This window comes from Solanum tuberosum, unplaced genomic scaffold, assembly GCF_000226075.1.
Source record: "Solanum tuberosum cultivar DM 1-3 516 R44 unplaced genomic scaffold, SolTub_3.0 scf00215, whole genome shotgun sequence".
Classification (NCBI taxonomy): domain Eukaryota; kingdom Viridiplantae; phylum Streptophyta; class Magnoliopsida; order Solanales; family Solanaceae; genus Solanum; species Solanum tuberosum.
Window position 1 is genome coordinate 407978 of NW_006239140.1, and position 23964 is coordinate 431941.

General features: G+C 34.2%; 2 protein-coding genes across 2 annotated transcripts; both read left to right on the forward strand.

Annotated features, from left to right (window-relative positions):
• Positions 1 to 374: 374 nt before the first annotated feature.
• On the forward strand, positions 375 to 18256 carry LOC102583230 (N-alpha-acetyltransferase 16, NatA auxiliary subunit-like). Its single transcript, XM_006356107.2, has 26 exons — positions 375 to 604; positions 3486 to 3564; positions 5022 to 5104; positions 5222 to 5371; positions 6134 to 6249; positions 6942 to 7047; positions 7781 to 7852; positions 7930 to 8045; positions 8442 to 8574; positions 9451 to 9528; positions 9610 to 9663; positions 9764 to 9834; positions 10809 to 10863; positions 10961 to 11056; positions 11802 to 11930; positions 12064 to 12146; positions 12229 to 12459; positions 12738 to 12870; positions 12946 to 13053; positions 13461 to 13592; positions 13888 to 13944; positions 14114 to 14211; positions 14330 to 14388; positions 14486 to 14597; positions 14713 to 14813; positions 17468 to 18256. Exons 1-26 carry the CDS (start codon positions 554 to 556, stop codon positions 17674 to 17676), a joined length of 2712 nt encoding a protein of 903 aa, XP_006356169.1. The 5' UTR covers positions 375 to 553; the 3' UTR covers positions 17677 to 18256.
• A 2242-nt stretch (positions 18257 to 20498) lies between these two features.
• On the forward strand, positions 20499 to 22757 carry LOC102583557 (auxin-induced protein AUX22-like). The gene is made up of 3 exons (XM_006356108.2): positions 20499 to 20923; positions 21235 to 21313; positions 22396 to 22757. The coding sequence occupies exons 1-3, from the start codon at positions 20599 to 20601 to the stop codon at positions 22520 to 22522; spliced, it is 531 nt and encodes a 176-aa protein (XP_006356170.1). The 5' UTR covers positions 20499 to 20598; the 3' UTR covers positions 22523 to 22757.
• Positions 22758 to 23964: the final 1207 nt, after the last annotated feature.

Consider the following 23964-nt stretch of genomic DNA (forward strand, 5'->3'; position numbering starts at 1 on the left):
TAAACATGTTGAAATTGAGACCATTCGAAGAGTTGTGGAAGACTATTCCAAATAAATTTTATGGGCTCATTTGGACATGCGTTTTTTTTTTTCTTAAAATATTTTTGAAAAACATTGTTTGATTAGCCATAAAAGTTAATTTTTCAAATGGTCTTTTTTTTGGTCCATTAAATATCAGTTTTTTCAAATGTAATGTAAACACAACTTCAACTTCAAACTATTACATTTTTTTTCTCTCTCAAATAAGCACTACATCCATGTCAAAAGGCCTACCTAATTTACCCATTTTTTGCAACTTTTTTCTTCCTTTTTCCACCTAACCTTATTAGGAACTAACTAACGTAATAAAATCGTAAATTCCCCATGTAACCAAATTACGCAATTACTCAAATACCCCTGCGGACTCCCCAGCCCGAAAGCTTCAACTTGACTATATCTCAGTAGGGTTGCAGCAGATAAACGCCACCATCTCCGCTGTATCTTTTCCCATTCACTGTCTCACTACCTGGAATCTCCTTCCTCTTTCTCTCTCTAGAACCTTCGCTATTCAAAAATGGGGGCTTCGCTTCCTGCCAAAGAGGCCAACCTCTTCAAACTCATCGTTGTAAGTTCTTCGTTTCTCTCAAAAAACCAATAATTCTTTTTCAATGGAGTTTCGTTTTTTTTTTTTTTTTTTATGCTCGTGTTCACTTTATTCAATTACTTTGTATTCATGCCAGTTAATAGCCTGTATTTTATGCTAAATTACTTCAGGGACGATTGTACGGTACTATATTGGTTGCATGAATTTTATCTGTTAAGTTGTTTATGAAAATTATGAATTTGGACAGGCTAGAGGCGTTTCCGTTGCAATGCGAATTTAAGAATTGTAGTACAATCGTGAATTCAGATGATTTTGTGCTGAACTAATATATAATCATGGTCCAAAATACTTTTGGGGCTGGATTGTCATGTCATCATTATAAGGAATCATGATAAATAGTCTATTTCAAGACTTAAGTTTTAATCTATCGAAATCCTCCTCCTTTATCTCTCCAAGAATTGATAAGTTGCAATAAGAAAGTAAAAGATTGAAGTTTTAGGTGTGTCTAACGGACTAGAACCATAAGTATGGTGTGGTGTTTGACAGAGCTTGTGAAAAAAAGTGTCATATGAAATTACTACCAAAAAAAGGCGGGGATTAGCAAAGCTCAGATAGTGTTTTTAAAGGGCGGGCGGTGGGACATTTTACATGATACATTGCAAGGCATAAACTCCAAGGCACGATGCGTAAGCCTAATAATTTATAAATTATAAAAAAGTATATAAACTACAAAAAGATAAATAAAATTAAACTATAGAAAATTCAAGAAAATTATAAAATTAGTGAAAATGTAACATGTGCACGAACACTACAATTTTTTTTTTTCATAATTTTTTTTTTGAAATTGGTAACGTTGTAGTCTCAGCATTAAGGACATGTTGGAGACCTCCAAAATATTGTTAATAGGAATCTAGGCTACTTACAATGAGCCTAAAAGATCTATAATAGAAGAAAGAAGGTGCAAATCACACCTAGAGAAATAATAGAAGATCGATTGAGATGGTTTACCCATGTCCGACATAGAGTCCCAAATGTACCAATTAGTAGATGCAACAATATGATGATTGGAGTTGTTGAAAGGCAACAAAGTAAACCTAAATATCACATTGGAGGGAAGTTATTACGGAAGATTTGTATTATGAGACCTACAATCTCTAAGACTTAGCTAAGAATACAACGTTATGAAGCAGAGATAATGAAGTCTAAAATATTCTTAGCTAAGATCTATATTCTTGTTAGTGGTCAATGAAGTGAGTTAAGAACCATGAAACCTCAGGTTCAAATCTTAGCAGAGACAATAACACTAGGTAATTTCTTCCCATCTATTCCGGCCTTGATGGACGAAGTTACCTGTTGCTGGTGGGTGGGTGGTGGCAGTAACTTGTGGAACTAGTCAAGTTGCAGGGAAGCTGGCCTAGACACCACGATTATCAAAAAGAAAAGAGGCTATGAAGCAAAGGCCCATACAAGCGATGACAATAGGTTAGGGTTGTGTTGATACTTTTACCATTAGGCGTGGGTAGATATAAGTTTGATATTAAGTGAACTCCTAGTTTTGGAGAACCCCTAAAAACATATTAATTACCAGTATTGGATTGACTTGAGTTAGAATATAGCTGAATATATGGAGCATTTATACATTTCACAAACATATAGAGGATTTATATTGACAACACCAACTTTTTCAAAACTAACGAGAAAAAACGATGATATCAAACCTTTTCAAATTTGACTAATAGCACTTTTGCATGTAATTTTCTTGCAAAAGGTTATTATCAATTATTTGTTACATTATTTATCCTTATTGAAATAATTTTATTTTCAAAAATTGAGGAATCCTTGTCCAAATTCACCCGGAAAATCAGAAAAAGGAGAAATTATTTGCTTGTGTGTGGTGAGTAATTTTGGAAGGAAGGGTAATCACTAATGTTTCAAAAGAGTAAAGGAGAACATACTCAAGCTAAAATCTACTAGCTTTCTCTTTTGACATTTTGGTGTAAAATGCAATGTATGTGACATGGATAGCATATGAGAGTTATTCTTTGCCTCACATGTTAGTCTAGATAGGAACAAAATTTTTGTGAGGGTTTCTGTGGTCATTTCATAGCACAAGCTTAGTGCTACTTTTGAGTTTTGATCAATAAACCTTTTTATTTTACCTACCAAACGAAAAAAATTCATGCCGAAAGCTGGGTGCTTTATCTCATACTTCCTTTTGTGATTGAAGGTACTTCACTTCATATTTGTACTATTAGTTTTTCTCTTTAGGTATTTTTGGGGTGCAATGCAAAATGTATATTATGTAGGCAGCCTACCAAAGTCTAGACAGGAACTGATTTTTTGCAAGGTTCATGTTGTAATTTCATACCACAAGCATTGTGCTACTTTTGATTAAAAAAACTTCATGTTTATTTATCAAAACAGAATTCACGCCAACACTTAGATGTTTTTTCTCGTATCCTGAATCCAGGCATTCTTTTTAGTAAAATATGACATATAATCCTTTTTGTACTACTCCCTCCATTCCATTTTATGTGAGGTAGTTTGACTCGGCACGGAGTTTAAAAAAGAAAGGAAGACTTTTAAAGCTTGTGGTCTAAAATGAATGATAGAAATTTGTGTGGCTATAAATCATTTCATTAAGGGTAAAATAGACATTTTAAAGTTAAATTGTTACTTAATATAGAAATGTGTCATCTTTTTGGGACTGACTAAAAAGAAAAGTAAGTCACAGAGGAGTAGATTATATGACTATTTAACATGAAATATTCCAGTTAATTCATTATGACTGGAGTACATATGACGTCCACTCCCCCTCTTTTTGTTTATTCTCTTTCTAATTTCTTGATTACTGTTGGCTTAAGTAAGTCTAATGTTGAGCCGGATTTCTTAATTGTTGCAGAAATCATATGAGACAAAGCAGTATAAGAAAGGCTTGAAAGCTGCTGACACTATTCTCAAGAAATTTCCTGACCATGGAGGTAAATTCAATTCTACAAGGTGCACATTTGATTAGAAGTCAAAAATTTGAGCTCCTTGTTCATGATTATTAGGCAGAAATTTCAATATGGTTGGTCTTTTATTTTCTTTTATGTATACATCATGCATTTTCAACTATAAAGCCAATGTTACCGTGTTAGGGTTGTTAGATTGAGGTACTTGCTTCCTGAAGTATTACCTTCTTCTTGTGGTGGATGTGCCTGAAAGCAGTGAGATATGAATCACTATCTGGGAAATGCAACTAGTTTTTTTTTATTTTTTTTTCATTTTTTTTTAAAACATTTAATATAAAACATCTATCAGGAGAATATATTTAAGTATTGTTGCAGTTTCCTCTTATTCTGCTTGCCTCAAGGTGATGAAGAGATATGGCAACAACCTCCACTTCCTTGTCTTCCACCCCCCCGTTAAGGAGCCTCCACTTCCTTATCTTTTTTGAATCCAATAATTGTATAATTTTTTATAATCAAATCTTTAGTACTACTGGAACTATGTCAAGTCTGAGTCGATATAACATTGCTAGGCCCCCAAGGCCTAGCTCAAGTGGCAGAAGGTGGAGGATTTGTGGCTTAGGTCGCAGGTTCAAGCCCCACACCATGCAAAGCGAAGCCCGGTATTTAAGTGGAGAAGGGTAGAGGGGCGGGCCCATTATCCACCGAGTTTAGAAGGCTGTGATTGGTCCAAAGGGCGGGTCACAGACGGATTTCTCGGTTATCAAAAAAATAAAAAAATAACATTGCTAGTATAATACAAAAGTCTTAGTTGTTTCTGTTTAAAGTGGTACTGTTCACCCTATGTGAACTTAGTGTCCCTAGTCAAGAGGTGATTATAGAATAAAACAGAAGGCTGAGTGTGTGAGATGAACCAACTCTCTGATCTCTATTTCTGCATTAAGATATGATATGACTAGCTCTTCTATTTTTTGCATTTTTACTGTTGATAATGAAGCAACATTTTTTGAATGCGTTTGCATTTTTAATCATTTTGATTGATGATCATATATGTTGTGTTAAAAGCTTTCAGCTGCATTTAGAACCCAATTGACAAGCCTGTACCTGAATAACAAAACAAGACCTTCCATTCATGATCGGTCTTTGAGAAGTTAATTTGTAATCTGTAAATAGATGAAGGACGGCACCTTTACTTTTCCATGATAAGTATGATGGATAACAATATTTATATGAACAGTAGGCAATATGCATGCTAGCAGATTTTTTTATGTCTTTTATCAGACATGCCGACTGTAAATTTTTCATTGAATCTTCTAATCAGTAGTTCAAGCTCTCACTTCCAGACCATGTTTTCTGCTGGATGTGAAGTAATTGAGATTGAGCTTGAGTAAAGTAGCACTAGTTGTTTTGTATCTTAATGACTGTTCTTTCCTTCCGGGGCGTTCTTAGTTATTATGCTGCCATTTTACTTAATGATCTGGTTACAGAAACGCTAGCAATGAAAGGATTAACACTGAATTGTGTGGACCGCAAATCAGAAGCATATGAACTTGTCCGGCTTGGATTGAAGGTGGAGTTCATTCATTTTCCTCTTAGGAATGAAAAGCTCCTTGTGTTTTAACTTCTATTGTCCTTTTTTTTTATTTATTTATGTATAACAGTGTTAACTATGCTTCTCTCTTTGCAGAATGACCTTAAGAGTCATGTTTGTTGGCATGTTTATGGGCTCCTATACCGATCAGATAGAGAGTACCGAGAAGCAATTAAGTGCTATCGCAATGCCCTTAGAATCGATCCTGACAACATTGAGATATTACGTGACCTATCCCTTTTACAGGTGTGACTCTTTTAATAACATTCTTCTTCCTTTACTGAGTGTTTGCTGCACTTAAACTGTTCTGCATTTAGGCTCATCAGTATAAGCCTCATAATGGGTTGCTAAAGATTAAAGTTGTGCTGCGTCTCAATCATGTCTATTAAACTGTTGTTAAAGAGCTGCTCCTTAATGAGTGAGTTGCCAAATTACTTCAGAAACTTTCATGTCAGAAGAGTTATTCATTCATCGTTATGCCTCGTTTCTCACGTGTATATGGAGTATTGGATGATACTATCACTGTACACCCTTTACTGATGCGAGTGAATAAGTGGGTTGCTTATGCTTGTAAAATTGTCATGTCTGTGGCATTCCTGCAACTCCTTTTTCTTGTTCCCGAGCTTAAAGTTGGACTGTATTTCACATGACATTCGTGTGGTTTATTTTCTTTGATCGCTGCCTTAAGACTTCTTTTTTATGTTCTGATGATCCCAGTAATTTATGACATTCTAAGTTAAGGTGCAATCTGGGTGTTAAAGGTTCCTCCTATGTTGTTGGAATGTCTCCTTTAATTGCTCCAGGTGCTTGGTATCATGAATTTCTATGCAAATCGATTCTTACATGATTAACATCTAAGAATTTCGTAGAGTGGTGGCCAAAAGCTTATCTTGTAAAATGAGCAGCTCTGTTATTTTACCTTTGTCATTCTCATTGTGTTTCCTTTTCATTTTTTAGCGTGCTTTTCTTCTTTGTCCAAACTTATGGGTTGGTAAATATTTTCTGCAGGCACAAATGCGTGACTTGTCAGGTTTCGTTGAAACGAGACAGCAATTGCTCACTCTGAAGCCAAATCATCGCATGAATTGGATTGGCTTTGCTGTTTCTCATCATTTAAACTCCAAGTAACTTGCTCTACTATTGTCGTAATAGCTAGTACAATTGGTAGATGTGTGTTTCGAAATAGCTAGTACTTTCTCTCCTGCTGATTATCTGTTTTTGATGCCTGATAGAAATCTAGTTGAGGAGTTGAAGAACTGCTGCATTACATGGTGTTTCTGTGTATAAGATATTGGATGTCCATATTGGGGAATTTGATTTGGTTTGCATGTGAATAAAGTATGACTGGCTTGGCAGTTGATCTGACTCTTTAGTTCTTGTCTTTCTCTGTTTTTTTCCTACAGTGGTTGTGGGTAGGGGTGTTCACAGTTCGGTTTGGGTCAGTTTTTCTCTAAAAGAAAACCAAATCAATTAAGTAGGGGTGTTCACAGTTCGGTTTGGGTCAGTTTTTCTCTAAAAGAAAACCAAACCAATTAAGTTGGTTATACAAATGTTGGAAACAAACCAAACCAATTAAGTCATTTGTCATCGCTTTGGTTTTGTTGGGTTTTTCATCTTATTCAGTTTTTTGTCCTTTTTTTTTTTTTTATAACATATATGATAATATACTTCCAAGAACATATTAGGTTGACTAATTCCAACATTATATTACCAAATCATTTACTCTTTAAGATTGTTTGAATAATTTTTTTTTCTTTTTATAATTCACAACATCGACTTCAAACATCAATCTGCATTTCACCTTCTTGTATGTTAGTGGGTCAAAAGCTGTTGATATCCTTGAGGCATATGAAGGGACTCTCGAAGATGATTATCCTCCAGAAAATGAACGTTGTGAACATGGGGAGATGCTTCTATACAAGGTAACAGGGAATATTGATGCATGCTTCAGAATATTTTATTGTTCTGTTTTAAATTTTCATTTATTTGAGGCGAGTGCAGTGACATATACTGGTACCATTCTGCTGCCTGATGCCCATTTAGGTTTTTGTACGTGGATGGTTGAAATTTCTAGTAATACTCATTTTTTTTATTTTACTACTGCCCAAATGAACTGGAATGTTTCTGGAGATGCTTCTTTCCAGGGCCATACTGAAGTTTTTTCTTGCAACAAACCCATCTGGCTCTTTTTGTTTGGCACATTGTAGTGCTGGTTTAGCAACACATTCAGAAAGCATGATTCTGCGATACATAATTGATTTAGTTGGATGAAAGCTGCTATGGGTAGCTATGAATTCAAACATGCAAAATGATTTAGTTGCTTAACCACCGACACAGATCTACTTTTCTAAGATCTTTCTGATTTGAAGTTTCCTGCTTGAGTATATAAGTGATAAGAATATGTGTTTGAACTAGTTGCTATCAGGTTATGCCTGTTTGGATGAGGCTTCAGTGGCCTTGTCTCAACAGAAAAAATATTTGCTTTCCATATTTTAAATATGTGAAACAAATTGCTTCTTTATGTTGTGATTTATACAACTAGCAAGTTAGCCCGATGAATAATTCTGTTTTTGGAGCATTGTGTTATCAATGCCTGGAGAATTGTATTATTTTATTCTGAAAACTTCAATTTCACCCGGTTATAAACTGTTTCAGGTCTCTCTGTTAGAGGAATGTGGTTTTCTTGAGAGGGCCCTTGAAGAGTTGCACAAGAGAGAGTCTAAGATTGTAAGTTCATATAATGCAATCCTATGGAAATTTGTTTGAATTTACTCCTGGATGTTGATTTTATTATGTCACTATAGTTTGACAAATTGGGCTACAAGGAGCAAGAGGTTTCGCTTCTTTTGAAGCTTCACCGCTTTGAAGAAGGTGAAAGATTGTTCAGAGTGCTTCTGTCAATGAATCCTGACAATTACAGGTGCACTATTATCTTAGTTTGTTTGTCAAAAATTACTGGAACGTTTAGATGATGCCTTCATATAATAAAGATCATTTTTACAGTTAAACTATAATTTTCTATATGTGCATATCTATCTTTTCTATTATACTAAGATTAAATCGTTCTTTGGTAATTCCTTGTCAATAAAAAAGATATTTCCTTGGTAATTCCTTCTCAACAAAAAAGATCGTTCCTTGGTAATTCCTCCCCCCCCCCAAAAAAAAGATCAACAACAACATACCCAGTGCTTAATCACATGCATGTTTTGTTGTCGTCGTGTGCTATCTCTTAACTGTGAATGGATATGCTAGCTAGTTTTTGTTCAAAGCCGAAGTACTAACTATACATGTAATATATACTCTCTCTAACTTTCAGATACTATGAGGGGTTACAAAGATGCCTGGGACTATATTCTGAAAACGGACAGTATAGTTCTGATGAAATTGATAGGCTCGAAGCTTTGTACAAGTCACTTGCTCAGCAATATAATAGATCATCTGCTGTAAAGGTAATGTGTGCTTTATCCTGCCTACTATCAAGGGATAGTGGCTGTCTAACTCTGTTCAATAATGTTTGAATCTAAGTTGCGCGGACTCTGCACTTCCGATGTTGCACTTGTGTCGGATTCTCCAAAAATACACTACTTTTGGAGAATCTGACATGCACCGGTTGATATTTTTGAAGAGTCTGAGCAACACAGGTTTGAATTGGTGTTGGGCAGTGGCTATCTTTCTTACCCATATCCTGTCGATTTGTTTTCAGGAAATTCCATAATTATCTGCCTTCAGCAAAGTACTGTAATTTTAGATGGCTGATTTAGTTACCTTGTGTTGTTGTCTTTCTGGACCTTACTGTGGTTTAAGTATAGGCTACAATCTCTCTTGATAGAGTTGACTTAATTCTTGTTTTTTTTTTAAAAAAAAACATCAGGGGCCAACCATTAGGACCAACCACAACCTTTAAAACTAAGGGATAATGGGCATGTTCCTCTATGCTTCTCCACTTACATAACAAGCTTAGTTCATATGGCAGGGGGGCTCAAACCTGTGACCTAAGTCACAACTCCCTCATCCTTTGCCACTAGAACGAAGCCCGGGGGGGAATTGACTTTTCATTCTTTTAAATGCTAAAAGTACAAGCTGTCTTCAATGACTTGAAATGTAAACATTTTATTACTTATCTATCACCATTCTTTCGGAAGCAGCCTCTCTACCTCGCAGAGGTAGTGGTAAGGTCTGCGTACACTCTACCCACCTAGACCCACTTTGTGGGATTTCATTGGGTTTGTTGTTGTTGTTGTTGTATCACAATTCTTTTACCTTTTGCTATCTTGCGGAAATATGATGATTATTCATAGTGAACTTTGTTTTCTTTTCCCTTTCAGAGAATTCCACTTGATTTTCTTAAAGACGACAAGTTTCGGGAAGCAGCCGAGAACTATATTCGACCTCTTCTAACAAAAGTACTTATATGCCAACACCCTTTCTGGTTTCCTTGGTCTTTTGAGCTAAGCTGACATGTTTTCATGGTGATGAATATCTAGGGTGTTCCTTCTTTGTTTTCTGATCTTTATCCACTGTACAATCACCCTGGCAAGGTCAGCTCAAATGTTCCTTCATGTACCATAGCAGATTGCATGGGTTTATTATTTTCCCGCATATTTGTGGTGTTTGTAATTATTTGCATATGTTTTACAGGCCAATATTCTAGGGGAATTGGTTCTGAGGCTGGAGAAATCAATTAAGAGTACTGGTGGATATCCCGTGAGGTTAGTGAATTCTGTCTACTTTTGATTCATGATACACTTATTGTGTCACTTTCACAATTAGGCTTAACAAACCATTGGGCAAACTTTAACAGTCCTCAGTCGTGAGCTGATTTATTATTTATTTTGCCCCCCTTTATTATGTTAGATCAGTAAGAAGATCTCATTTGATTTTCTTCTTTCACTATCTTGACCTTCTTGAGGCCACTTCAGATTTCGACAGTTACTAGTCTTAGGCTATGTTGCTCGGACTCTTCAAAAATGTCACTGGGTGCTTGTTGGATCCTTAAAGTTGTGCATTTTAGGAGGATCTAACACGGGTGCAGTAACATTTTTAGGGAGTCCGAGCAACGTAGGTCTTAGGTTTCTATTACCAGGTACATTCAGGTTACTTTTTTTATTTTACAGAGTTTCTGTAAGAAATAAATTTGTATTTTGCTAGTTTGAGGCTGAGAGATAATATTTATGTTTCCGTATATGTAGTCATTTGTGTGTTATTTTGTTTGTTTTAAACTTCAATCACCATACTCAAGGTGATTCTCATGATGAAGTTGCTTGTTTCATTATAGAGGTTCCACAACAGAACAACGTAATTCACGTAGTCAATGATTATCTACATATTTCATTCTCAAAAACAATTATAAAAGTTCCACACCAAAGCTGATTTCTTATTTAACCAAATGATGCCCGTCTGTTTGTCAATATAACGTCAAGAAGGGAATTTTAAGGAGCTACTATTTGTCCTTTTCACGCCTGTTATTTTATTTTTTAAATCCTGTATCATCTCAATCTCTATTAGCAATCAACCTAGATGCTCTTGGATTCCATTGAGATGTAAGCTTAAGGGTATTGATGTCTTATAATTTGTATGAGGTGTAATCAGTGCCTACCTTGATGCTATGATTTCTGTGGGTTTTGATTCATTTTTTTCCCTTTCTTACTTCTAAGTTTTGATGTTCGAATATACACTTCTGCAGTGAGGGAAAAGAACCCCCTTCAACACTTCTGTGGATTTTGTTCTATTTGGCTCAGGTTTGCTCACATGTCTTCGATATATCTTCAGGGCTTTCATGTCTTTTTCTTCGTCGCCTTTCACCTTCCTAATTGCTGAAAAAATTTCTTGCTGCAGCATTATGACAGATGTGGACAGTGTGACATTGCTCTTGTAAAAATTGATGAGGCAATAGAACATACTCCTACGGTCATAGATTTATACTCTGTCAAGGTATATTTGCTCATCTATCCATATCAGAATGTTTGCGAATCTTTCATTATTCGTTTCTTTTGCCTTTACCATTTGTTTGTTGACTTTGATATTTGACAATATCCCTGTTGGTTCTTAAGTTACTTGTCTGAAAAATGTTTCTTGTGAAACTGCACTTCCAATTTTCAAATGTGATGAAAAGTAAAGGCTGCTATCGGAGCTTGTCAAAATAAATTATCTGTAATTTGCACCATAAATTGTGTGTTTTTGTATAATGGAGATAGAGAATAGATATAGAGGATCATTTTCCCAGGCCCAACTAGTTGGGGATTGAGGTGTAGTTGAGGGATTGATTTTTATTTTAATCATAAGTCTGCTTCTACTTCTCACCACCTATGTTAAACAAACAATATAGGTCTTTCTAAAATTACATGTTTTCTGATGTCTGATAGTGATTCAACATCATTTTGCATGTTTTTTTTATTGTCCATCTTCTTTGGTTGTCAAACTTCACTAGCAGAAGTATTACATTGATCAAAATCCGTTCGATCTTGTACCTGCTCATTTGACATGACATGGTAAGACAAATGCACACACTATCTATTGCTAGTTTATCAAGGAATCTTCTACTCTTTTCATGTCTCTCAAATTTTATGATCATATTTCCGGGGACATGAATCTTGGTCCCTGAATGAACTTAACATATGTTGGTCTAATCATAACTTTTATAATGTATGTAACTTGTCTTTGGTTCTCTTCAACACAGAGCCTCATATTAAAGCATAGTGGTGACTTATCAGCTGCTGCCTCATTGGCCGATGAAGCCAGGTGTATGGATCTTGCAGATCGCTATGTTAACAGTGAATGTGTTAAGCGTATGCTTCAGGCTGATCAGGTACAAAACTTCATCTGTTTTCTTTGATCTTTAATAAAATCTTTAACCTTTGCTGGTAATTTTCAATACCTATGAATTATCCTACATTTGTCCTTTGATTTTTTTATGTCTTACGCTGCACATCTTTTTGAAGGTGGCTTTAGCTGAAAAGACAGCTTTATTATTCACAAAAGAAGGGGATCAACTGAACAACCTTTACGATATGCAGTGCATGTGGTAAGTTTCTTCACTGAACTTAATCATTAGCTACTTGGTTTTGCGATCCTTTTAGCTGCAATTTTTTGATGAATTTGGTAAGGTATGAACTGGCATCTGGGGAAAGTTATCTGCGCCAAGGCGAGCTTGGGCGGGCCTTAAAGAAATTTCTGGCTGTGGAAAAACATTATGCAGATATCACGGAGGACCAATTTGATTTTCACTCTTATTGCTTAAGGAAAATGACACTACGCGCCTATGTTGAAATGCTGAAATTTCAAGATCGGCTCCATTCACATGCTTATTTTCGCAAAGCAGCAAGTGGTGCTATCAGGTATTTATTTTGACTTGCTAAAAGTATTAAAATGTTTGAGATCTCCAGGAATCTTGTATTCTAAATCTTTTCTGCTGTTATTAACCTTTACTAATTTGTTTGCTATTCTCTGTCTAAACCTGTGAACTATTTTCTAGGAAAGACACTTGCTAATCCGATTACTGGAAAAATTCTGCTTAATATCCATGTTTTGTCCTAGATTGTCGGCTAGCTTACCAAATGTTTCTGTGACTGGAGATTTTTATGTTTCCTTGGGCATTCTTTTTCTTGTAAATCAGATGCTACCTGAGGCTGTATGATTGTCCTCCAAAGTCAGCAGCTGAAGAAGATGATGAGATGGCTAAGTTGCCTCCCTCTCAGAAAAAGAAATTGAAGCAAAAACTGAGGAAAGCAGAGGCCCGAGCTAAGAAAGTACTTGAAGTTGCTTCTGTATTGCTTTTGAAAAATTAACTTAGCGTGAAGTAACTTTCTTTTGCGTGCTTTTAGGATGCAGAAGTCAAAACTGAGGAACCAAGTTCCACTAGTGTTGTCAAATCAGGGAAGCGCCAGGTGAAGCCTGTAGATCCTGATCCACACGGTGAAAAGTTGGTTCAGGTATTATTTTGTCTGTCGTTCTCTCACATCTTGTATGTATGGTGAGCTTGAACTTCATAATCTCCTGTATGATGTATGCACAATTTGGCTACAAGAAGTAGTAATGTATGACCCTAGTGATGCTAGAAGACACTGGAATTGATTATATATCGAGTCTAGTGTGCCGAGGGATATCTCCATCACCATTTGAATTTGTACTTCCGGTGGAAATTTAGTTCATGAAACTTTGAGTGGTCAACATCTTATGTCTGTGAGGTCGTGTCAAACATTTGGAGTCTATTCCAAGAAAGAAAAAAAAACAAGTATGTCCAATAAATGGGAGAAAAGGAACTTTATTATTCTGAGGTTTTTCCAAATTTTGCATATTTTGATTGATGTATGAAATTTTCTTATTGAGAAAAATTCAGATTGAAGATCCCCTGGCCGAGGCTACAAAGTACCTGAAGCTGCTACTTAAGCACTCGTCTGATTGCTTGGAGACACATTTACTGTCCTTTGAAGTAAACATGAGGAAACAGAAAATCTTGCTTGCCTTGCAGGTATGTTCCTTCATAATTCAACAGTAAGAAAAAATCCTCTTCCTTTCTGCTCCAATTTCTATCCATTTTACGTATCATTTTTGTATGGTGTATCTAGGCTTGGTACTGGTCCCAGTGCATTTTAATCAACTGCTTGAATTACCATCCTTCTCTTTTTTTCTGGTTTAATTATCATCTGTCTTTTGATGTATCAGGAATCAAAGTTTTCCTTTTCTTTCTCCTTGTAAAAGAGAGTTATCCTTTTCTTTCTGTATGACCATTGATAAACATTCTCTTTGATCTTTATCTTTTCCAGGCCGTAAAACATCTGCTGAGGTTGGATGCAGAAAATCCAAAATCTCATCTCTGCTTGGTATATTTATCTTTTTTCATGACTTTTTAATAAAAAATTTCTGTAGTAGTGTAAATTATGTTTGTTTGCCTTGTCAACTGTTTCTTTGCACAGGTTTAAATTCTTGCTGAACTCTTTGTAACTCTGAGGACTATACATCTTTCTTGATATAGATTGTGATCTCTTGCAGATAAAATTCTTCCATAAAATAGGAGGGTTGCCATCCCCAGTCACCGAAACTGAAAAACTTGTGTGGCGTGTCTTAGAAGTCGAGCAACCTACCTTTAGGTTTCCTTGAATCATCCACTTTCCATCTATCTTCAATGTTTTAGATATTGATTAATTACACAGTGATTTATCCTTGTTATTAGACTGAGTACCTATTTGTGTCTGTTGGCAATTTCAGTCAGTTGCACGAGAAATCTCTAATTGAGGCAAACAACATTTTCCTTGAAAAGCATAAAGGTCCATTTTCGATTGTCATTTTAATGGATTTGTCATATTTGGTCCAAGTTTTTGTTCCCAAGAGAAGTATGATTTCTTTGTTGTTGTACGTGTGCAGAATCATTGATGCACAGGGCTGCAGTGGCTGAGTTGATGTATGTCCTGGAACCAACCAGGAAGGCTGTGGCTGTCAAGTTAATTGAGGACTGGGTTAATGATCTTGTTTCTATGTAAGGACTTGTATTAATGAATCAATTAGCAGTCTAGCAGATTGCTCATAATGTCTTTCTCTATATATGTTATCAAAACTTATAAGGGTTCTGTTTTAACTCTTCTTCAAATTAGAGATGGAGTTCAAGGAGCTGTTAGGACATGGAAATTGAAAGACTGCATTTCACTGCATAAACTCCTGGAGAAAACCTTGAATGACCATGATGCTGCATTAAGTAAGTGCTTTGCTCTTTGCCATCTCATGATGTTCTGATTCTTGGTACCAATATATCATACATGCTATTCTATTTCTGCTAAAAGATAAGAAAGTATACATATCATATTTCTACAATCTAAATGGAGTTAAACTAAATTAGCCCCTCATTTTGTTTCAGTTTGTGACCTATTACCTTTGTGGCTTAAAAAGCCATACACTTCATGTCAAACTGCTAAATTATAGAAATTGAGTGTTTTTGTTCTGTTCCTGTTCTTTAATTTTTTCCCAGAGGTGTTTCCCTTTTTGGTCTGTTCCTATTCACCTATCACCTTCCTCTGTCAGATGGGATATGCACCGTTGAAGTGTGTTAGGAACCCACTCTCCTAACAACAAATCTGTAAACTTTCAAATGCAATACAGAAATAGGAACAACACTTAAACTGTAATTTACTAACACCAACAAACAGAATAAGTCTTACAAATAGCAAATAGAGAATAGTCCTAACAACCAAGGTATTTCGAGGAACCTTAACCTCCAAATCTGCCAGAAAAAATCCTACCCCAAAAGACTGACCGTCTTTTCTTCTTCCTAGTACTATTTATTACAAAATAACTACCTAAACTGCTCGGTAACTGCTAGAAATACATACACATACTAATTAATAAATAATACAGATACATTTAGGCCTTATTTTCACCCTTCTTCCTGCGGCTATAGACCCTATTAATAGCAGGTTTAACAAAGTGATAGAAATTTAGCACTTAACTGGTCATAATCACGTCTACTAATGTTCCACCGCATGGAAATCATAATTTTGGTCTGGAACGTGCATCATTGACTTGATAAGCATTTAACAGTTGACCGGTCATATCCATATTTCTCATTATTATTCCACAACATGTTTCTTCACAGTGTTGGTGGTGTTCTCTAGCATCACAAACATTTAAGAGATTTTAAGACAAGATTACTGCACTTCTGTCCCCACCCTCGTTTATGTGGGCATTCGGTTTGTTTGGTTTGGTCATCGGTGTATGGTTTTCCAAATATGCAAACCAAAACTGAACTGAAATTATCTCGGTTAACTTCAGTTATTAAATTTTCGGTTTGGTTCTTCTTCATTGTACAAACTATCTCCAATCAGTTATCTGATCTTTACTACCAGCTTGAGCAAATAGGATATGAGATTCTTTAGGACTCTCTGCAAATAAGTACAGCTTACCCTCTTTATTAAAAATAAGGAAAAGAAAATGTGCAACTTACCCATGCCATGAACGATAGCAATAAAAGCTATGGAGCCAATACTCATCACAAGCACAGAGCACTACGTTGGGAGATATTTGAGTCGTGGTTCATCGTAAAGCCTTTGTGAGTTGCCGTGAAATATACCGGAAGAAGCCACCAATAAGCCCCTCCCAAGTCCCAAGTGTGACTTTTAATTAATCTGCTCAATCAAAGAACTGTGCCATTGCCACAGTCAGGTAAGAAGTGATGCCACCAATAATATATTTTATATTTTTAGAAATGGTAAGTTTCTTCCGACAACTCTACTTGTACTAAATCAAAATTGTGGAATTTTTACGGTCCATCAGTGTGGTCAGACAATAGAGTTTAGTGACTTAGGTCCCCATGAAATCTGGTGTAACTTCTGTTGGAGAAATAGAATGCAAAGGAGTTTGATGAGGAGGCTGCAATTTTGAAGCAAACCTAGTTGTGTTTGCAATCCCCCCAACCCCAACCACGCCCAAGTCTAGACAATTTCATATAGGGGTCCAACATCGGAAATGAGATTTGGGACGAGTCCTGCTCTGATTCCATGTTAAAAAAATGGATCTTAGGCCTACTTCAACCCCAAAAGCTAGCTCAAGAGGTGAGGATTTGATCAATCCATATCAATAGACCCACCCATCCCTTAAAGGGCCAATGGGACTCTTCACAAGTCCTTAACTACCAAAAATTCCGAGCAATTCATATGAGTCCCAAGACTAATTATATAATGCATCTAAGTATATAAACTTCAGTTTTATTGGTTATTCTTTTAGTAAATCGAGAACTGGATCTCTGAAATAAACTTCTAAAGGGTTTTTAAAAGATGTGGTGCATCTTTTTTGAGGAAGTTGATTATGTGCTCTACCTCTGGTTTGTTGAGTTCCCTCTGATTGGATTTGTCTGGCCCATTTTGTGAACATGTTTTTTTCCCCCATTTTCTGCATTTTGCTATTATTTGAACACTTGTATATCCAACAAACTGTTTACCTTGTAATGTTATTCCGATGAGGCCATCCAGAATGGAAGCAGTGACCAATCACTCAAAGTGGCTCATTTCAAATATATACATCTTTGAATGTAAAATTGTCTGTTCAAGTCTTTACTTTGATTGAGTGTAGGTTATTTATAGGTAAAAATAGGTAGACACCCCATTCCTATTTAGTGTGACACCTACAGGAAATGACTTTTAGCTGTAGTCGCTACTTCTTCGGGCCTTTATTCTACACTATTGTCTGAAGTTAAGTGCTTGCTTATTACTTCAAAAGAAAAGAAAAACCTTCAGTTATGTTACTTGTACATATGTGCTGGAAACTTTTGGCAAAATAGAGACTCAAAATCCTTTTGTCTTTTACTGAATTATACTTGATAATTCTCTGGAGAATGATGTGTTTGGCATGCTCGTGTAGGATGGAAATTGCGCTGCGCCGAGTTCTTCCCATTCTCAACTTATTTTGAAGGTACTCGTAGCTCAGTTGCTACAAGTTCGGCTATCCATCAGACACAGAAAACCCCTGAAAATGGAGTTGTCAACTTGAATACTGGTGAAAATTCTGCTCTGCTTTCATCAAATGGGAGATTAGATAAGCTGGACACGCTGAAGGATCTACATATCTAATTGTATATTTCATGCTGAAGTAAATTGTCGACAAGAGTACTGGAGAAGCTAATTGAAACTGCATTTTTAACCTCCGAATGTACTCGTACACCAATGGGAAGGTTCAAATGGGTGTGAGACATCTGATGATTTCTTGCTTTCAGACAGACTTCCTTTTGCAGCAGTTTTCCACCCCTGGATTCAATTTCTTGGCTTCTGTGTATATTTGATCTGGTATTGTTATGATGGTATAGCATTGTCTGGTTTCTCAGGGTCTGGTCAGATACCAGAAAAAGAGTTTCTTGGGCTAGTGCAACTCGGTTTCAACAACTTAGAGATCGAAGTGAGCTCTCCAGAAGTCTTTCAGGTCTGGATCTTGTATACCACTAGCATAGAACAATATGCCAAGCTAGACGACCGTGAAGGCTTGTGTATTATTCAGTTTTGTCAAGCATTATTTAATGTACAAACACAGTATGTGAAGATTTTTGTGATAGTACTCGGAGAAACTTACAAATTGATTTGAGTTGCTGGGATGACTTACCATGATTTATTAGACCAGTCGATTCGTCTGTCTAATGCTAGCTTTAATTGGACCTTAGTTTCTTTATTTGTTTCCCTAACCTGGTCCTAGCCCTCTTTTTCTTTTTTCTGCATGAGTTGTGTTGCCAGCATATTTCTAAAGTGGAAAAACGTGAAAAATGAGCATGAAAAGTGAAATGTAACGTCATATCTAGTACCCCACAAAAATGTGCTTACCTGAGAATTAAATATGTATGATATAAAGAATGATTAAAGCCTATGTCTATGTTACTAATGGAGACACTATGTTTTTTTCTTCAACCTGCTTTCTAGTGAAAATGATAATTAATACCCACAATCTAGCGGAATGAATTGTCTCAGAGGAGAGGAAAGTCACTTGACTCTAAGAAATGAGTAAGGGTTTGACAATGTTCATTGTTCCGTCTTTGGGTGGTTGGAATTGGAAAATTAGTAATTGAATCGAAGAATTGAATTCACTCTAGCGTCTATCAAGGCCAAACTAGAGAAACATTACCTCTATATCTATCACCTATCTCTAGCTGAAGATTGGAACGAAAAGAACAAAGAAAAATCTCTACGGGCAAATTTGAAATTTGATTTTTTTGTTTGTTAAAACTGCAAGTTCAAAACTTAATTTTCTTTTAGTTTGTCTTTAAAAGAATAATATATTTATATATTTAAAATAATTTAATCTTAAACTTTCAAAAAATACTCATAAAAAAATAATTTAGTATCACACAAATATTTTTGACAATTAGTTTTAATCTTCGCAGTCACATAAATCTTCCTTTTAATTCGGTGTTCAATCTAAATCTTCCTTTTAAATTTGGTGTTCAATCACATAAATCAAATATGTTCAATTAATTGATATGTTCCATGATATTTTTCTTTCTTATCAAACACATTCTTAATTCGCCACAAGTGGAATTAAACCATCTATGTTTATTACGTTAAGCTTTCAGTTATATACAAAGTGCAGGTGGACGCCGCCTTTTTGAAAGCGCAGTAGCTCTGAGACCTGTCAAGTTCCCACTTGATCCTGTAAGTCTGTAGTCTATACTCTGGTCCGTAACTTGAAATAATTACACAATTTTAATGGGTGTATATATTTATTTTGCACCTATTATACGCATGTGTGTGTCTATAGATATGCATATAAATTAAGTGAGCCCTTCAAAGGGAAAGATCACATGGCATGTTTTCTGTTGACAAATATCAAATGTTCACTTATTAAACCTCCAATATTTATAAAAGGGTTCAAATAAATTTTTATATATGAATTACACATAGTCGAGCCCTCATTATCATTTTGTTATAATAACATTTCACTATAATAATATGATTTTCTTCAAAATCGTTTTTTCATGTTAGATTTTAATTACATTTCTATAGCAATATTCTACCTATAAAAGTAAGTAAAAGAAGCAAAACCACAAAACTTGAATTGTAGGACAAATAACCTAGTCTAGTCTAGATATAAATAAGCCAAAGTCTTTCCATAGGAAGCAAAAGACACAAACGGCAAAATTATCAAGAATTGTGACGAGATGAATAAAATTTCTTGTATCTTTAGCTAATTTGTTTTTGAATTTAAATTGTGTGTATGAAAAAATCACATTAAAGATGTGTATATTCTTTAAAATAGTGGTTTCAAACTTGTGCCCGGTAGAATATTAAAATTAAAAACTTACTAAATATTAAAGAAGACACTTTTTGAATTAGACTAAAAAAGAAACAACACACTTAAATTGAATAAAGTGATTATTAATTATTTTAATCCAAAATTCTATATAATGAGTTTCCTTCGACTATCTCTAGTTTTAAAAGAAGCAAAAAAAGAGATACTATTAACAAATCACTGTTTTAACTACTTTTTTTAATGTGATGCACACCAAAATATCATTTATTTTACAACGGACACTATTATTAATGTTTTTTTAAAACTTTTTAAGGGATGTGCTCCACACCAAAAAAAAACCAAAAAAATCATTTATTTCGCCGTAGACAGTACTACTTAAAAATATGAAATTAGCTTCGAAATTTATCAGCAATTCTTAGCTAATTCGTCATTCAAAATTCCAAGCTAATTTAATTTTCTAATATATAATCCATTGCTAAATGCAATTAGTAAGTTTTTTTTTTGTTTAGCTATAAAATTTTATCTGTCGTTAATTTCTTATTTTCTATTAGTCGGAGGAAGTATAACCCTACATACGTACGATAGTGGTACCATAGAAAATTAGGAAATTGTCGGTCCATATTAGTATTATAGGTAACATATAATTCCCTACCATGCTTTCTCATGTGACCGACCATTTATTTTCATTGCTCCTCTTACACACACACACACACACTATATATAAATTATAAACTAACTCCCCTTTTTTCTCATCAAACAAAATGGCAACAGAACTTGAAATTACAGAGCTTAGATTAGGGCTTATTCCTAGTTCAAAAAATGAGAAAAAAAGGGTGTTTTCGGAGATCGATAGTGATCGAAGTAGCACCAACGTTAACGATGATGATAAGAACCAAGTTGTTGGATGGCCACCGGTTTGTGGTTATCGGAGAAAGAACAATAATAGTAACGCTCGATCGAAGAAGATGTACGTGAAAGTTAGCATGGATGGTGCACCATTTCTTAGAAAAGTTGATTTGAGTATTCATAAGGATTACTCTGGATTTGTAATGAATCTTGAAAAACTCTTCCACTTCTATGGTATTTGTAAGTAAATAATTTCTTCTTCGTTTAATTTATTCGTGTGAGTCATTTGTATAACAGTAGGGTATATATGAGTTACTTTCGTAACGAGAGGTATATATATCAACTCTAAATGAAAAAGTTAAGGATATATCAGACCCTTTCCCCTATAATCAGTGGCAAAACTAGAAATTTTGAATTATATGAGTGTTGAGTTTATATTTTTGTATGAGTTGGTATGGTATTATTTTTTCTAGGTATTTTATATGTTATTTCTCATCTCTTATCCCTCGTACAAAATGATATTATATTGAGAAGTGGGAATTTGTGGATAGGTGAAGGTAGTTCAGAGTACATTCCGATATACGAGGATAAAGATGGAGACTGGATGCTTGTGGGTGACGTTCCCTGGCTGTAAGTTCATCTTTTTACTCCTTCCGTTTACGTTTACTTGTTCATATAAAACTTTGCATGACTCTTACGAAATAATGATTTTTATTGTATTAAATCACCAACTTTAATGTTTTGTCGTCGTTTATACTAACACGATGACTTCTTGGACAGTTTTTCTTTTTTTCATAATCAGTACTACTACTTAATTTACTAGGTGTACGTGATGTTTCTCATGTGGATTTGTTGGATTTAATTGTCTGTTTGACCAAGTTTATGAATGATTAAAAGTTCTTATTTTTTTCAAAAAGATGTTTATTTTAAATAAAGTGAGATTTTGGTCAAAATTTTAGTAAAAGTAAGTGTTATAGAAAACTTTTTTTGAAAAGCAGTTTTAAGAAATAAGAACTTTTAAAAAATTATACACTACTTGTTGTTCAAAAATATTTTATTGATCAAATACAAACTATTTCTTACAATTTATTTTTTACTATACATATTTGAAAAAAAATATTTTTCAAAATAAACTAATTTTAAAAACTTGACGAGAGCATAATTCATTCGATGAGTTAAACATTTGAATTGAACTTGTCAACCAAATATCTAGTGATGTTTTTTTAAAATTTTCTTACCCATTCCTAGCTCCCTCCCTTGATGACTCAAACTCACAACCTAACATTCGAACAACTCCGATCCCTCTTCTCATTTCACATCTGCTGAGAAATAGATAGAGATAGGGATAGAAGAAATGATTAATTTAATTAAATGATTTTAATTTCAGCTTTTTTCATTGCCGACAAATTAAGGCATACATAATTATGGAAGAAATTAATAATATTGTTTGAATGAGACAAAAATGTCCCAAGGACAAGAAACATCAAGGGTCAAGCAGTAATTATCACATTGAAAGCTTTTTTGGACCACGTTTTCTTCTTACACAGTTTCACAATCATGAAATTTTAGACAATTTTTCCATGCATGTCGTTTTATTATTATTATATATACACTCAATTGTGTTTTGAATATTTCTTACTGTTACCAGCAGGCCTATTGTATCTATTTATTTTTAATTAATATTAATACTAAATTTGTGATTTAATTAACAGGATGTTTAGTGAATCATGTAAAAGGCTAAGGATAATGAAGAGATCGGATGCAAAAGTGATAGGGCTTCGAACAGAAGATTTTCTCAAGGGTATTAATGTCCAAAGAGAAATGACGCTTTTTAATTAATTAATAGCCTCTCATATCATTAAGTTAAATTAATTATGTTATTGTTTCTCCTATATATGTTTAATTGTATTATGGAAATGTACCTGTAATTTTAATTAGGTGTAATTGTAAGACATAATTATATCATGATTTCCTCTTTTATTTTGGTTGATAATTTTGTTAATTTGTAATGTAATCCAGATATATAACGTACTTAAAGCTCGCAGCTATTAATGCATTAGCTTTTAGTATATGTAATTTTTTTATTAAAAAAAATGTTTCTCTTCATTTATCTCATTATATGTTACTTCCCTGGTCCATATTAAGTGAATTGTTGATTTTTTTTTTCATAGTTTAAAACAAGTGAAAATTTTAAGAGTTCAAAATTGTGGAGACTTTTTCTCCATATTTGCTAGGATATTTTTATTTACTTAATTAAGTTCTCAATAATCAACATATATTTGCAAAACACTCACAAATTTCCGATAATATTAACAAGGTTAATTATTATAGTGTAAAATGTTCTCATAGTATAGTAGAGATACTTGTAATTACAACAACATATAACGCTATATCTATATAAGTCTACTTCAATAACTTAAAAGAATAATGTAAATTAAACAACTTGTTGTAATAATAGAAGTATATACATTGATAATATACATGTCAATTTATATAATTAAATGCGTTATCACACGTACGGCTTCTGGGAATTGACCTAGAATAGCTAATTAACTAAAGAATATATATAGGTTCATGCATAAGTTAAAATGGCAAAGTTGCTGCATCCATCCAACTCAATTTCCCATGTATTTTATACTATATAATATAATATATATAATGTATCTTTCTCTTTGGACTATATGTATATATGAAATACAGATGAACATTGCATAGTTTCCAGTATAAGCATATATATATAAATATATATAACTTTTTAACGCTTACATGCATGCATGCTAATCAGACTTAATTAATTCTATTGGAATCCCAACATTAATTTAACTAATTATCAGTCAAACGTAGTCCATTTTTTAATTAACAAGATGCATTAATCTTAGTTAATTATTATTTCCAAATGACTCAAGAAACCATGGGAAACTTGTAAACCATGTTCTCGATTGGGTCAAGTTTTTCAATTCTCATATAACGTGAATTAAGGATGTATGTATATAAGCATTATTTATACGAGTCAAAAAAGAATATTATAATTCAGTCACAACTCACAATTGTCCGATACTGGCGAAAATATATCAGATGTACTTTTTTTTTTTTATCTCAATTAATGTTATATTATTTGACTTGACATTAAATTTAGGAAGTAATTAATTTATTTATAATTTATATATATATATTTATTATAAAAATAAGACATTCTTTTAATTAGGAAAGACTTAAAAATGAAAAAAATATCAAATAAATTGAACTGAGAAAGTATTAATATATAGCAACTAAAAAAACTA

What these genes read in the sequence shown, in the direction of transcription:
- LOC102583230 (XM_006356107.2), top strand. Translation starts at nt 554, where the DNA reads ATGGGGGCTTCGCTTCCTGCCAAAGAGGCCAACCTCTTCAAACTCATC. An exon ending in TAGATTTATACTCTGTCAAG is followed by an intron (nt 11,057 to 11,801) that starts GTATATTTGCTC and finishes TCTTCAACACAG; the next exon opens with AGCCTCATATTAAAGCATAG. An exon ending in GTCGAGCAACCTACCTTTAG is followed by an intron (nt 14,212 to 14,329) that starts GTTTCCTTGAAT and finishes TGGCAATTTCAG; the next exon opens with TCAGTTGCACGAGAAATCTC.
- LOC102583557 (XM_006356108.2), top strand. Translation starts at nt 20,599, where the DNA reads ATGGCAACAGAACTTGAAATTACAGAGCTTAGATTAGGGCTTATTCCT. An exon ending in CTTCCACTTCTATGGTATTT is followed by an intron (nt 20,924 to 21,234) that starts GTAAGTAAATAA and finishes ATTTGTGGATAG; the next exon opens with GTGAAGGTAGTTCAGAGTAC. An exon ending in GTGGGTGACGTTCCCTGGCT is followed by an intron (nt 21,314 to 22,395) that starts GTAAGTTCATCT and finishes TTTAATTAACAG; the next exon opens with GATGTTTAGTGAATCATGTA.